General features: G+C 49.0%; 1 protein-coding gene across 2 annotated transcripts; it reads left to right on the top strand.

The window, feature by feature from the left end:
* The first annotated feature begins 446 nt into the window (after positions 1-446).
* On the top strand, positions 447-7,448 carry OSCAR (osteoclast associated Ig-like receptor). 2 transcript variants are annotated; one of them, XM_053662560.1, is made up of 5 exons: positions 447-546; positions 1,283-1,297; positions 5,502-5,846; positions 6,286-6,573; positions 6,844-7,448. In XM_053662560.1, exons 1-5 carry the CDS (start codon positions 510-512, stop codon positions 6,966-6,968), a joined length of 810 nt encoding a protein of 269 aa, XP_053518535.1. In that variant the 5' UTR covers positions 447-509; the 3' UTR covers positions 6,969-7,448. The 2 variants fall into 2 exon arrangements, with proteins under 2 accessions (XP_053518535.1, XP_053518533.1); XM_053662558.1 differs by having other exon boundaries at positions 1,265-1,297; positions 6,844-7,447.
* Positions 7,449-15,810: the final 8,362 nt, after the last annotated feature.

The following is a 15,810-nucleotide window of genomic DNA, read 5'->3' on the forward strand; positions in this document are numbered from 1 at the left end:
TACAGATGGGGAAGCGGAGGCTGGGAGAGGACGAATGACGGAGCTATCACTTGAGGTCTCAGCTCGAAATCAGCTCGCCCTTAAGCTCTAACTCTCGTCGTCTGTGGATTCTCACGTTGCCCTATGGGATCTCCATTATAGCGCACATCACTTATTTTTAAAACTGACTTGGTCCGCATCTGTCCTTCCCATCAGACCGGGAGCTGCTGGAGGGCAGTAATGAGGTCTGACTCCTCTGTGTGCCCCAGAATCGCGCAGCGGGGTCTGATACATAACAGGTGCTAAGTGTTTTTAAAGTTTAATTGATGAACACCACGGGTTATGACTGCCCCAACTCCAACTTCTCCCACAGCACCATGGGGCAGTGACACAGTCCTCCAGGGGCCTCCCCTTGCTCCCTCCCTGCACAGACCTGACTCCGATTTTCTGGTGTTGCCTCACTTCCTGGGAGTTGAGAGAGCTCGGCTGAGTACTGGCTGCCGCTCCGCCTTCAGCCAGACCTGCCCACCATGGCTCTGGTGCTGATCCTGCAGCTGCTGACCCTCTGTGAGCCACCGCATGCCCTCTCTTTGGGTCCCTGGCTGGGCTGGAGTTCAGGGACACAGACTCGGGGGTCCCAGAGGCCTAGAGGCGGGGGAGTGCGAGCAAAGGGCAGGACTGCTGAGTCTCCCCGAGGGCAGATGCAGGGTGATTAGGCAGCATTAGCTGAGGGTTCGGAACTCTAGAATACGGGACAGGACAGGAGCTCAGACCCCTGAGTCTTAAAGCAAGAGGACACAGGAGCCCTGAACCCCAAGTTTCTGCAAGAAGAGGAAGTTGGGGGTAGAATTCTCCAGCTCTTGAGGCAGGACAGGGCTAGAGACCTGAACTCTTGCAGACAAGGAGTGTAAATTCTGATTCTGATGTGGGTGGGGAGGTGGACACCTGGGTCCCTGGGAAAGGAGGGAGCTATAACCCAGACTCCTGAATCCAGGGAGGAGAAACTGCGGGCTCAGATTAACGTCTCCTGGAAAGGGTGGAGTCCAAAGTCCTGGACTCTAGAGTATACAGGTAACGGGGTCCTGGGTCCAGACTGATGGCTTCCTAAGTAGGTGGGGATTGGCAGTCCGGATTATGGCTACCAAGAAAGGAGGAAGTGCAGCCCAGATTCCTGTTTCCTGGAGGAAGGAGGGCCTGGGGACTTAGATTCCTGGGGTTGCCAGTGACATGGGGCTGGGAGCAACCTAGGGCTTTGACAAGATCAAGCCTCCTCAACCTTCTACAGGGTCCCTGTGTCACACAGGCACCACTTGGACGGGTGAGTACACCCCCCATCCATTCCCCTGCATGTTGCTGACACCCCCTTTCCATCTACTCAGATTTTATTTTTGGTGCCCACCCTCACTCCAGATTCCCTTATTTCCCTCTCCTCCTCCTTTACTTTTTCTGTCCATTCTCACTCCCTTTAGTGACCAGTATAGGTGGGTAGTGAAGACCAGACCATGAACTCTGGGGGTCCTAAACAGGAACCCCACTTTCACCGTCTTATTCATTTATGACCTTGAACAAGCCACTGCACGTGAAGACTCAGTCTCCTTCTGTGTGAAATGGGCGTTGTATTTAATAAAAATCACCTGTGTAAAACTCTGGGCTCAGCATTTGACATAGCATAGAGCTCAAAGATAGGATATCGGGCAATGCTAATTATTCCCTCATTTGGAAAGTAGGGTCCTCCATCCTGAATTAGATCTGCATTTTTCTCCAGATTTTCTGATAGTGAGATCACCTCTTTCTCTCAAACCTCCCCCTCCCCCGACTACACTCTAACTTCAAATAAGAACCACCTAGTGAACCATTAATACCTGTTATCAATTTATTTTAAATACTATCTTGAAGTGATAAAACTTATATTCATAGTTTAAAAAATTCAGTCATTAAGGAAGGACATGTAACACCCTCTCTCTTCCCCGCCTCATATCTTCCTTAACTTCTCTGAATCCTTACAAAAAATGTCCAAGCTTTCCAACACATTTATGTATTTATATACTTCTTGTATACTTCTTCTTTTGCCAAGGCAAAATCACTATTTCGTGAGTCACACTGTTCTGCATGTTGTTCTTCCTCTTCTTTCTGCATCTTATATTTTCCACTTTATGATCTCTGTTGGAGGTACTTCCATGTCATTTAGCCTAGCTCTTTTTTTTTCCCTCCTTTTAAACTGCTGTCTAGCATTTGCCATTGTATGGCTGGATTCTAATTTGTCTCCCCCCCTTTCTTTTGTATATTTAGTGCTTCTGTGTGAACTTTTTAAATACTGAGAAAGGGAGAGAAACATCAATGTATGGTTGCCTCTAGTGCATCTCCTGCTAGGAACTGGCCTGCAACCCAGGCATGTGCCCTGACTGGGAATTGAACCGTGATATTCAGGTTCGCAGACCTGTGCTCAACCCACTGAGCTACACCAGCCAGGGCTCTGTGTGAACTTTTTTAAAAAAAGATTTTATTTATTTTTAGAGTGGAAGGGAGGGAGACAGGAGGGAGAGAAACACTGATGTATAAGAGCAACATAGATTGGCTGCCTCTCACGCGTGCCTAACTGGGAACCTGGCCTGCAACTCGGGCATGTGCCCTGACTTGGAATTGAACTTTGCAAGTGACCTTTTGGTTTGCAGGCTGGCACTCACTCAGCGCATTGAGCCACCCAGCCGGGCTGAACTTCTCGTGCATGTGTGTGTTTATGCAGGTGCAGCCATGGAATTACTGGGATGCTGGTCATGTCCTTTGTGTATCTTAATAGAAACTGACAGACTGCCTTCTTGAAAGGCACAGTCAAGTTCAGCCTAAGTGTCTACTACATCTTCACTCACACAAAGTATTGACCGTTCTTTTCATTTTGACAGTCTGACAGTCAACACCTTACTGTTGTTTTAACTTTTCTTAAGCGATTACTACAGCAGTTGAGTAATCCTTCCAACCACTTCCAAGTGTGTTCTGGTCAACTGGACTTCCTGTTCTGTGAATTGACTGGCCACATACTCTACCCAGAGTTCAGCTGGGTGGGCCACTGGATTTACTCTGTATGTGTGCGATTTACAAGTCAGTCATTTCAGCCAGTGTTGTCATTTACTTGTTTTTTGTTTTTTTTCCCTCAAACCAACTTGAAAATGTTGAAGGGGTCAAATTTACTAACTATATCCTTTCTGAATTTTTAGTTTATATTTTAAGACAGCTTTCTCTATCCCTAAGACAAAGATATTTTCTTATAATACTTCTGTTGTTAAAAAAATGTAGGTCTTTATTAATTTGGGACTTGTTTTGGGAAAGGGTCTGAGGTAGAAATCCAACCCCCCCAAACACACACCCCAAATAGATAGCAAGTTTGGTGACTTCTGAAATGTTATAAACCTTTTGGAGAGCAATTTATTTATTTATTTTAAATATATACTTTATTGATTATGCCATTATAGTTGTCCCACTTCCCCCCCTCATTCCCCTCCACCCTGCACACCCCCTCCCATTCATCTTCCCCCCTTTTAATGTCCATGTGTCACAAGTTCTTTAGATTTAATATTTCCCATACTGTTCTTGCCCTCCTCCCTGTCTATTTTCTACCTACCATCTATGCTACTTATTGTCTGTACCTTTTCCCCCTCTCTCCCCCTCCCACTCCCCTGTTGCTAACCCTCCATTTCTATGGTTCACTCCTGATCTAGCTGTCCTCTTAGTTTGCTTTTGTTTTTGGTGTGGTTGTTAATAACTGTAACTTTGCTGTCCTTTCACTGTTCATCTTTTTTATCTTCTTTTTCTTAGATCAGTCCCTTTAACATTTCATATAATAAGTGCTTGGTGATGATGAACTCCTTGAACTTGACTTGAATCTGAGAAGCACTTTATCTGTCCTTCCATTCTAAATGAAAGCTCTGCTGGATAGAGCAATATTGGATATAAGTCTTTGGATTTCATGAGTTGGAATACTTCTTTCCAGCCCCTTCTTGCCTGTAAAGTCTCTTTTGAGAAATCCAATGACAATCTGATGGGAACTCCTTTGTAGGTGACTGTCCCCTTATCTCCTGCTGCTTCTAATCTTGGCTAATTATGATGTGCCTTGGTGTGTTCCTTCTTGGGTCCACCTTCTTTGGGACTCTCTGAGCTTCCTGGATTTCCTGGAAGTCTACTGCCTTTGCCAGATTGGGGAAATTCTCTTATTATTTATTCAAATAAGCTTTCTACTTGCTCTTTTTCTTCCCCTTCTGGTACCCCTATAATTCGGATGTTGGAGCGTTTAAAGATGTCCCGGAGATTCCTAAGCCTCTCATTTTTCTGAATTCTTGGTTCTTCATATTTTTCTGTTTGGTCATGTTTTTCTTCCTTCTGTTCCACTCCCTTGACTTTCAGTTTCCTTTCCATCACTATTAGTTTCCTGTGCATTTCCCTTATTTCAATTAGTTTAGCCTTCATTTGTTCCTCTAATTTGTGACTATAAGCAACCAGTTCTGTGAGCATCCTGATCACCAGTGTTTTGAACTGTGCATCTGATAGGTTGGCTATTTCTTGGTCGCTTAGAAGTATTAACTCTGGGGCTTTGAGCTGTTCTTCTACTTGAGCCATCATGTTTTGGTCTGTTTGTGCCCATTATGTATGAGGGGCGGAGCCTTAGGTGTTTCCCAGGGCGGGGCAACCCAGGTTACTGGGTTGTGATGCTGTATGTGGGGGTGGAGTCAGAGAGGAGCAATGGTGCTTCCTCTGCTCTCTCCTGGATTTCTATCCCCTCTGCCACCTCCCACAAACAAATTGGGCCCTTCTGGTACTTGTTCCCAGGTGTGTGGGCCTGTGCACCCTCCAGGACCCTGTGGGTTTCTCCAACAAACTCTCCGTGAGCCTGGGAGCCTCTCCCAGCACCTTGGCCCCGGAAAGTTTTTCTAATCGGTGCTTTTAAGCTTTATTTCCCAGCACTAGGCCCCTGGTTTGCGCAATCTGTCTCAGTGCTCGCTCCTTTGCCTGGTTTATCTGTGCACGAATGTGTGTCAGTCAGCCACCATGTGCCCTCACTGGGTCTGCCCGTTGCCACCCCGCGCCTGGGTTGGTCACTTTTTCCTGCGTGACCCCTCTCCGCCACTGACTCCGCCCCTCTTACCGGTTGGCTGAATGGTTCGTTGTTGTCAGACTTCCATACAGTTCAATTGTCTGTTTTGGTTGCATTTTTGTTACTAAATCTCTGTTGTCTTTAAACTTGGTTGTGCAAGGAGGCACAGTGTCTCCACCTATACCTCCATCTTGGCCAGAAGTCCTGGAGAGCAATTTAAAATCACAGATTCCTGGCACCTAATCCCTGTAAATCAGGTCTAAAAAAAAGCTCAGGAGTTCACACCTTGTTCCAGTGCTTGGCAGCTAGTTTTGACAAGTCCACGGAGGGTCCATCCAGCATCTTCCTATTTCACAAAGAGGGACCTGAGGCTGAGAAAGGGACAGTGATTGCCCCAGGTGGCTCTTCCCTCATCCCAGCTCCCCCTTCGTGTCTGCAGGTACCCAGGGAGCCCGAGGACCCAGGACACCCGTTTATTCAGAGCCCCCACCCTCACACCCCAAGCCATGGCTGCGGGCTCAGCCTGCTGCTGTTGTGAGTCCCGGGATCAACGTGACCTTGACATGTCAGGCGCCCCAAGTTGCCTGGAGGTTTGCACTCTTCAAGTCTGGAGAGACCGCCCCCGTGCTGTCCCAGGAAGTGTTTTTGAAGCAGCTGGCAGAATTCTTCCTGGAGGGGGTGACTGAGGCCCAGGCGGGCAGTTACCATTGCCGCTACAGCAGTCAGCTGTGGGCACAGGGTGTCTGGTCCCAGCCCAGCGATGCCTTAGAACTGCTGGTGACAGGTGAGGTCCTGGGGGCAGGGGAGAAGAAGGGACACAGAAGTGGGATGAGGAAAGGGCAGGAGGAACTGAGACGGGTTTGTACAACAACACAAAGGAAAGAGAGGGAGAGAGAGAGGGACAGACAGAGGTGATTCTCAACCAGGGGGCTTTGCGTCCCGCTCAGGACAGCCTTTCACCCCATACAACAAAGAATGATGCAGACCTATCCAAAATGTGCCTGGGGCTCAGGTTGGCGAACCCTGGGAGAGACACACACAAAGACAGGAAGAGAAAGTCAGGGGACTTTCAGACCCAGAGAGTGTGAAACTGTGGAGGCGGGGAGATGAAACAGAGAATTGTAGGCACGGGCACGGAGGGAAAAGGGCCTCACAGGGAGGGAGAGAGAGGACGCGGAGGCGCAGGGCGGTGCCCACGCTGGTCCCCTTCCTCCCACCCACAGCCCGGCTGCCGCGCCCGTCCCTGGTGGCGCTCTCCGCACCGGCAGAGACGCCCGGCGACACCGTGAGCCTGCGCTGCGCGGGTCGCGTGCGCAACATGAGCTTCGTGCTGTACCGCGTGGGCGAGGCGGCGCCGCTGCAGTACCTGGAGGCCGCACAGCCCTGGGCCGACTTCCCGCTGCCCCGCGCGAGCGCCCCGGGGACCTACACCTGCTACTACCACACGCTCGCCGCGCCCTACGTGCTGTCGGAGCGCAGCGAGCAGCTGGTCATCAGCCCCGACGGCGGCGGTAAGGGGCCGCCAACCCAGCCCCTCCACCCCTGGGACCCGGGAGTCCGGCCCCAGCCCCTTCCTCTCAGACCCAGAAGCCGAAGTCCCGCGCCCCTGCACGCCCCCCCCCCCCCCCCGCCTTCCCCATCGACTCCTCTTAACTCGGGGCGAGCTGTGTCCCCAACTCACCCTGGACGTTGGGGATGGGGGGGCGGTGCAGAGCGAAAGACCTCAGCTGGGGGTGCTGACCGCCCGCCCGCCTGCCTTGCTGGCCCCCTTCGCTCCACAGCCTCGGGCTCCGTGGACTACACCCGGGGCAACCTGGTCCGCCTCGGGCTGGCCGGCCTCGTCCTGGTCTCCCTGGCCACGCTGGTCCTTTGGGACTGGCGCAGCTGGAGTCGTGCCCAACCCTGAGGCGAGAGGACTGGATCCTGACGCCTGCGGCCCAGACGACTTCTCAGAGAGGCGGGGAAGCAGCAGGATGGCCTGGGTGGGCCTGGCCCTTCCAGGAGCCCTGCAGCCCTTCCTCCTGGCTGGGCCGAGCTTCTTAAGTATTGTAGTGACACCCTGGGCCCCGAGCTGTCCCTTCCTCTGGGTTAATTCCCCAGGACCTCCCGGATCTGGGGGAAGCATGCTCAGGGGTTCAGGCTTCCTAGTAGGAAACCCCGGGTTCAAATCCCAGGGCTGCTGCTCACCCACGTGCGACACGAGGAAAGTGACCTTCCCCAAACCTCCCTGGTTGTAGCTGTAAAACGGGTGCGTTGTGAGTGCCCACGTCTTAGGGTTTCCGTAGGGTTAGGTGGACATGACATGTGAAATAAACAAAAAACTAGTAAATGCTCAACAAACGCTGGCAATGATGTAACGTGGTTCCGTCAGAGTCTCAGGACATGAAGTGCCCCTCCCCCTTTTTTCCATCAGTGCTCCAATTCACCTTGTAAGCAGCTCATTGACCTTCTCCCAGTGTGCGAGACTAGGGTGTTCACATGTGAGCTTCAGCAGAACTGAATTCCGACGTCGGATTAGCCGCCGGTGGGCACTGACTGGATGAGGAGACGGGGAGACGTGGGGGGGGGGGGACTCGGAGTGGGAGCTCTCTGGGTTTGCTCACAGTCAGTGGGGGGATCCCAGCAGGGCATATCCAGGGCAGCCCCCGCTGGCACATGTCCATGTGGGAGATCGAGGGAGAGGCGGGGACCCAGGTTATACAGACGGAACCAGACCTGGCTGTGGGGCTGCCAAGTGGAGTTTGCACCTCAACTTGACTCCGTATTCACTCACTGGCTCATTCATCCATTTACTCGTTCACCCACTGATCACACATTGGTTCCTACTCCCCCCTTCATTCATCAATGAATCAATGCCTTAATCCCCTCAGCGACTGACTTACCTGTTCGATATCCATCAACTGACCCATGTATTTATCTACCCAATGTCTCAAAAATAGCAGTTTCCTAGTGACCAGCACAAGACCAGGCATTCAATGAATGCTCATGGAGTGACTTGCAGTCATCGCAGGAACTGAACTTTCCACCACTGGCCACGTCTCCACACCACTATGTCTGCCAGAAATTTCGCACTTTATTTCAAATTCTCCACAACGACAGCCCTCTAAGAGTTTAACCTGGAACCTGGGGTTAGAGTCTGTGAGGTTAGACCGTTGGGCTTCTCCCCCTTCCCCCTCCCCCCGTGGCTTCCTCTTTAAAAAACCCCAACAAAACTTTATATATATAATTTCTTTATATATATAATTTCATTTCTCTCACTCAACCCTGTCTAGTTGAACAGTCTAGGGCTACTTATCAACAGCTTTTCTTTTTAAAAAAATTATCAATTTTTGAGAGAGAATGGGAGAGGGGGGAAAAAGAAACATTGATTTGTTGTGACATTTATTCGTGCATTCATTGGTAGATTCTTCTGAGAGCCCTGACCAGGGATTGAACCTGCAACCTTGGTGTATCAGGACGTTGCTCTAACCAACTGAACTACCAGCCCAGGGCTCAACAGCTTTACTTTTATTTTTAAAAATGTAGCTTTGATATGTTCCTGAGACAGTAGGAAAGGAGAGAAGGGGGAAAGAGAGATACACACTCACACAATATTAAGAATAGGACCCAGAATTTGAACCTGTCTTCTGCTCACATCCCATGGGCCAGAACTTAGCTCATGGCCAGGCATGGCAACAGAAGTGGCTGTGGAAATATGGGCTCTAGTATGTGGCCTTCCAAACGTGGGAAGGGGCTTCCTATTACTTAAAGGAAGAAGGGAGATTTGGATGCTGGGAAACCGTTAGCTATGTCCACCACAGCAACAAACCTCCAGTACAATACTGGATAAAAGTGCTAAAGGCAAAACTGTTTTTGTTTCTAACCGCAGGGAAATAGCGCTCTATCATGCGCCAGTATCTATGTTGCTTGATGTAGTTTTTTTTTTTTTTTTGCATTTTTAAAAATCACACCGGCACAATTCCTTTCTATTCCTAGTTTTCTGAGACTTTTTGTTATGCATGGGTGTTGAGTTCTGCTAAATATTTTCACTGCACCTACTGAGATGTTCGTGGTTTGTTAATTAGTGAATTACAATGACATAAAATGTTAACTGTTTCAGATACTGTTGAATTTAATTTACCAAAACTTTGATTTAAAAAAAAAAGGAGAAAGCCCATGATTTCAGAGATCTTGGACAGCTTGACTGAAGTGACGTGAGACCTGGAAGCTGGGGGGACTTGAACCAGGTGAAGAAGGTGCTCTCCGCAGAGGGACCAGAATCCACAAAAACGCCTTGGGAACCAGAACGTGATGATGGAGCTGAAGGACTAAAAGTTGTGCGCTACTGCCACCTAATGGTCACATCTTTTTCCCAGGGGAGCACTGAAATTCTGACCTCGCTGCAGGTCTGCACTAGAAAGACGGTCAGTGTGGCTGAAAAGCTGACAGAAATGCAGGAAGACAGGGCTGAGGCATTGGTCAGGTTGCATTATAATAATGCCTGTGCTGGGCACTTGTCATCTGGAGGGAAACCTGACAACTATGGTCCTGGCTTTCAAGGAGATTAGGGTCTAAGAAGCATTTTCTGCAAAAACCTTAGTTGAAATTCTCTGTGTAGGTCTGCATCCCCTTTAACTTGCATTAAGCATTTATTTACTTCACTTTTCTCTAGGGAGGAAATGCAGCAATAAAATACTTTGAACACCGTTCTCAAAATAAGTCCTGTGGAAACCAGGGTGCCTTTTTCTCAGAAACACGGTGTGGGAGTCATTTCTGTTGTCTGAGAAGGTTTTCCAAATGTCCCCCACTCCAGGCATCATTCTGTAAATGAGCCGACTGGCCTCCGTGTGTCGGCCCCACCTGCACACTTCTAAAATCTGTTGGCCCAAAGGCCCAATGGGCACCAAACTCAAATGTTCAGATATCCAATTAGTTTACATGAAGCCCAAATAAGCAGATACTAAGACTAAGAAGAGCCCTGGCCAGGTGGCTCAGTTGGTTGGAGTGTCGTTCTGTACATCAGAAAGGTTGCAGGTTTGATCACCAGTCAGGGAACATATCTAGGTTGAGGGTTCAATCCTGCATCAGGCTGTGTACAGGAGATTAATGTTTCTCTTTCACATGGATGTTTCTCTCTCCCTCCCTCCATCTCTCTCTAAAATCAATAAACATATCCTTGTGTAAGGATTTAAAAATAATCAACTAGGTAGAACCTACCTGCTTTGCATATCCCATGGAGTTGCACCCCACAGCTGCCAGCCATAGGGAGACCCTATGAACAAGTAAACCTTTGGAGTGATGGTGTTTTTCAACTGGTGTGCCACAAGAATTTGTAAAACATGCAGTACTTGACTGTTCAGTCAAGAGCAATGACCGCTTTTCTCTTAGATTGTCACTTTAAAAAATTACAACAGCCAACACAACAACAGCCGTCCAGTGTGAATGCTCTGTCTTGAACCGTAAATGTGCAGGTCATATAATAGAATTGCACTGTATTAGCCACGCAGCATAAGGCTGCATCTGACTGGTTAATTCTTGGTACCAGAATTCTTTGTACATAAGTATAGGCACCTGATTTTTTTTAAAGAAGCCAATTTGGAGCAAAAAAAGGTAGGTAATTATTTTATACATACATACATACACACACACACACACACATATATATAAATATATAAAATTTAAATATTTTATTTATTTATCTTTAGAAGGGAAGGGAAGGAGAGAGGGAGAGAAATATCAATGTATGGTTGCCTCAAATGGGTCCCCTGCTGGGAACTGGCCTGCAACCCAGGCATGTGCCCTGACTGGGAACTGAACCATGGTTGCTTGGTTCCCAGGCCCACACTCAATCCACTGAGCTACACCAGCCACGGCTAATTATTAAATCAGTCAAAATTATATATTTTTTGTCAGATCAGCAAAAAAATGTTTTTTTCAGGATGCTGCAGAATTGTGTGTTGTAATAATGACTTTATGAGTGCCATGAGATGAGCAAGGGTGAAAATCACTGGCCTAGACACAAGCCCCCTCTTGGACACCTCTCACCCCCTCGCTCCTGTCTATGCCTTTGGAAGCTTTCATTGGGTAAGCAACTTCCCTTGCAAGCCTGTCACCAATAAAACTCATCGTGTGCTACTGCCCCCTAGCGGCCACATCGTGTTCCTTGCTCAGCACGGAAACCCTGAGGCTCTGCTGCCACCCACAAGCAGTAGGAGACTCCAGTCTCTGGCTGTCGCTGTCTGTTCTAGCTGGACAATGAGTTGTCAACAACACTGATGAGTGTCCGGTCCAGGATGGAGCATTTAATCGTGAGCAGTCCCTCTATTCCCACCCCGAGCTCTCTCTCCTCCCTGAGCCAGTGACCAGCAATCTGAGGTGGTGGCCGCTCCACTGGTCTGGGTGCATGCAGCTCCTGGCCAGGAGCCCATCCATGTTACCGCCTTTGTATCTGCCTCAGTGGACTCAGGCTTTTGTAACAAAATACTGCGGACTGGGCAGTTTGAACGACAGCAGCTTATTTCCCATAGTCCTGGAGGCTGGCATGTCCGAGACCATGGTTCTGGTGGGGAGCCCTCTCCCTGGCTTGTAGGCAGCTGCCTTCTGTTGTATTTTCAAGTGGTGCAGAGAGAGAGAGAGAGCAAGCCAGCCAGAGAGCAGGGAGGGAGGCAAGGACAGAGGGAGGGAGAGGTCAGTGGGAGGGAGAGAGGAAGGGAGATCTTTGTCATCTCTCCTCATAAAGGCACTCATCCCACCCCGGGACTCCTCATAATCCACCCTCCTGGCCTCATTTAAACCTAAATAGCTCCCAAGACCCCACCTCCTTACACCATCATGTTGGGGGTTGGGGGATTCAACACAGGAATTAAAGGGCTGGGGACAGGACTTCATTTCAGCCCACAACTGAAATCTTCTGGAGAGCTCGTGTCCATTGCACCCGTTGCTTATTCTGCATAATTGTGGAGAATCCAGGCCATTGTGAGGCTTCCTGGAAACCTTTCAGGTGTGGACTGCCACTAACCTGGGTCTTGGCAGGTGCTTCAAGATCCCCCAGGAGTGTGAGAAAATGGGCGCTTCACGAGGGGCTGCTGCAAGCTTACTGCCCACCCACCTTATCAACCCTGGAGGGATGTCATGAGACAGGCTGTCACCGCCTCTTGGCACACCTCTCAGGAGGTGTGAGGCTTTCTGCCCAGTTCCCCTGTGATTGGAGCTGACGAATATGAAAATGCTCCGCTATCAGCTAGATTGACTCTTGTGGTATCACAGACCTGGTTCCTAGCATGGACTTCCTGAGAAATGGAAAGACAGAAGCATCTTTTGTCCTCATGAGGTTGCTTGGTGGCCCCTAGGTAGCTTCAGGATGGGGGACAATGGTCCGAAAGAGCAAAGCTTGAATAGAAGAAACTCAGAGCTTTCAGTAACTGCCCCCAGGGAACCTCAGGGGAGGGGAGAGGTCAGAGGGGATGGGGACTTAGTTAATCACCAAGACCAATAATTCAATCATGGCTGTATAGTGGGACCGCCATTGAAAGACCCTTCGGCCCTGGCTGCTGTGGCTCAGTGGACTGTCTATCAGCCTGCGAACCAAAGGGTTGCCAGTTCGATTTCCAGTCAGGACACATGCCTGGGTTGCATTCCCAGTAGAGGGAGAGTAAGAGGCAACGACACACTGATGTTTCTCTCCCTCCCTTCCCCTCTATAAATAAATAAATAAATAAATCATCTTAAAGGGGGGGAAAAACCTTCAGGTGCCCTGGCCGGGAAGTTCAGTAGGTTAGAGCATCACCCCCACACACCAACGCTGTGGTTCAATTCCTGGTCAGGGAACATACAAGAATCAACCAATAAATGCGTAAATGAGTGGGACGACAAATCCACATCTGTCTCTCTCAAATCAATAAAAAACATTTAAACCCCACTACAGGAATGACAAAGATCTGAGCCAGAAAATTAAATTAAGGGATCTCATTAGAGTGTCAAGTTGAAATCATTTCCAAAAATACCGGTCTTCTTTTCTGGGGCAACATGGACAATTAGGTGAATATTCATGACATTAAGTTGTTTTCTGTTTAAATAAATCTACACACAGAAGTGTTACTGACACAAAAAGGGTCTTACAGGAGTCTCAAGACCTCAAAAATCCCTACCACGTGCTTTGAAAACAACCTTCGAAGAAACGCCTTTAATGGGAATGGGTTTTCCTTAGGTAAGTGGTGGCCTTGTTGACTTTCCTGAATTTTTCAACAGCAAGACAAGTGAGCCCCATCCAGGCAACAGGAGCACTTGGCTCCTCCTCCATCTGAATGCTGGCAGACGAAGTTCTGGAGAGACAGTTCAGTGGCTGGGGAGGTTCCCCCTGAGAAGCTGTGGCTCAGTGGGTTCTTACTTTAGCAGAGAGATGGAGAGTGTTGTCCCATTTAAATCAGCATCTCTCTCAAATGCAGTTCACAGACCTCTATTTTGAGGATTTGGATTCTGATTTTTAGAAAAACTAAAAGGACCCTCCTGAGATCACTGGGGAATCCGAACACTGGCTGGATAGTAAGGAAGTGCTGTCTTCTTGTTGTGATGCCGCTGTTTATATGTACACACACACACACACACACACATACACGTATAAAAGATTGTTATCGGATGACGGTAGCTGTGTACTGAAACACTTTGGCATTGAAAAGCTGAGTTCACAAGAGGAAACAGTCAATAGACTTCAACTCGAGTTACTTCAGTAACTAGTGTTTCCATTACAGCGTGTTGGGCGTCAGCACAGTCCTGACAGACCTTCCTCCCACCAAAGGCAAACCCGGGCTGCTGCAAGTCCACCTCTGAACCTGCGGATGCAGAACTGGGCCTGGCGTGAGTTTCTCAGGCACTTAGCGGGTCTCAGTTTGGGTTCCCCTAGAAGCAGAGCCCAGGATAAGGATTCAAACTCAAGTTGTTTATTTGGGAAACACTTCACTGAGAATATACAAGTTCTGAAGCCAGATTCTGCTATGGACAACCAGAGTTTAAGACTGTTGGAGCTCATACTGCGAGTACTAATACTGCCAAAGCTTAATACTACTAGCACTAATCACCGGAGCTTAATACCAATACTTCTGGAGCTTAATACTGTATAGCATAGTAATCCTAGTACATACCACTGCAGGAGCTCAATACCACTAGTAATGATACTCTGGAGCTCAACAGTGCTTGTATAATATTGCTGGAGCTCAATACCGCTACTACTAATACTGCTGGAAATTAATGCTGCTGGCACAATTACTGCTGGAGCCCAATCCTGCTAGTACTGCAGAAGATTAATACTGGAGATTTTAGTGCTGCTGGTACTTGACACTTCTGCTACTTAGTACTGATTAAGCTTGGGAGCCTAGGAAGAAACACACGCTTCACAGTTATCTCCCAAAGCTCAGGGGAGCTGAAGTATTTTTGTCTCAGCTCCTGGCAGGTATTGCTAGAGGGCTGCTCCCAGGTCATACAGTCCCCTCGGCACTTCCACAGACCAGCAGAGCAGGCTTTTTAGCCACCCCTCCAGCAGGCACACATACCCACAGCCACCAGTACCGGATTCGACTCTGGTGGACCTGCCCTGCCTTCCCTCTCCCAAAGCCTAGGGCTAGTGGCTGCAAATGAAATTTTGCGTGTTAGCACTTTAAAATGGTGCTCCAGTTCGCCTTGTAAGCAACTTATTGACCCCCTCACTGCCTCTTCAAACCTTCCCCAAGAGTAAAACCAAGACAGACCTGGCAGAGCCCTGGCCAGGTGGCTCAGTTAGTTGGAAGGTTCCCGGTGGAGTCCTGGTCAGGGCACATCCTTAGGTTTTGCCTTCTGTCCCTGTTCGGGGTGTGTGCAGGAGGCAACCAATAGCTGTTTCTCTCTCATGCTCCCTTCTCTAAAATCAGTAAATACATCCTTGGGTGAAGGCTGTTTTTCAACTGGGCATTTTATAATGTGAGTAAATGGTATAAAATGACGTTATCCCCAGGAATGTCTCTAGCCATCTGTCCCTGGTGGACAGACACCCCGCTGCTTTTCACAGCTGGACGTTATGTGGGTGCCTTTCCCAGTTCTGGTACTCTTAGGCTGGGGAAGCCAGACTTGGAATTTGGACCCCGCCCTTCTCAGGGGGAGCCCTCCTCCCCCCCTCCCTGCCAGCAACTGAAATCTCTCCCCAGAATCTCATCTGCCTCCTGTGGAGCCCAGCCAGCTCCCTATGCCTCTGCACTTCCTCCCAGTCTTGATGTGGTTTCTCTGGTAAGTCCTTGGTTATAAGGCTTCTCTCCAGCTCGTCCTCAGTTTATTACTCAGGACGATTGTTCTCTAGGTTCATTGTAATGTCAGTTTGGTCCTGAGAAGGAGGTGAGTGGAGCTTCCACCCAGCCCTCTCTGCCATCTGGGATCCCTCACCCTACAACTTCTCACCTCATCCTTATGAGCTCAGTACCTACTTCCACCCTCCCATGCTCCCAAAGGCATAACCCAGAACTTGTACACGTCCTTCTGCTCACACCCTGTTGACCAGAGACAGCACCACAAGAGGGAAATGGAGTTCTGATGCTGATGGCCCTGGGTCCTGCTGACTTCTGCCACCGTGTAACAGGGGACAACGGTTATACAACTTGATGAGCAATTTCTCACACATCGTGCGTATCTGTGAGCAGCCCTCAGCCTCTACCGGGCCATCTGAACTGTGCTGGGTCCAGCCTGGGGGAAGTGACTTGAGAGTGTGTTGCAATAGTCATCATTTCCTGATTGAGGCTGGCAGGCAGGGA

The sequence above is a fragment of the Artibeus jamaicensis genome, unplaced genomic scaffold (genome assembly GCF_021234435.1).
Source record: "Artibeus jamaicensis isolate MK-2021 breed Jamaican fruit bat unplaced genomic scaffold, CSHL_Jam_final contig_2566, whole genome shotgun sequence".
NCBI lineage: Eukaryota > Metazoa > Chordata > Mammalia > Chiroptera > Phyllostomidae > Artibeus > Artibeus jamaicensis.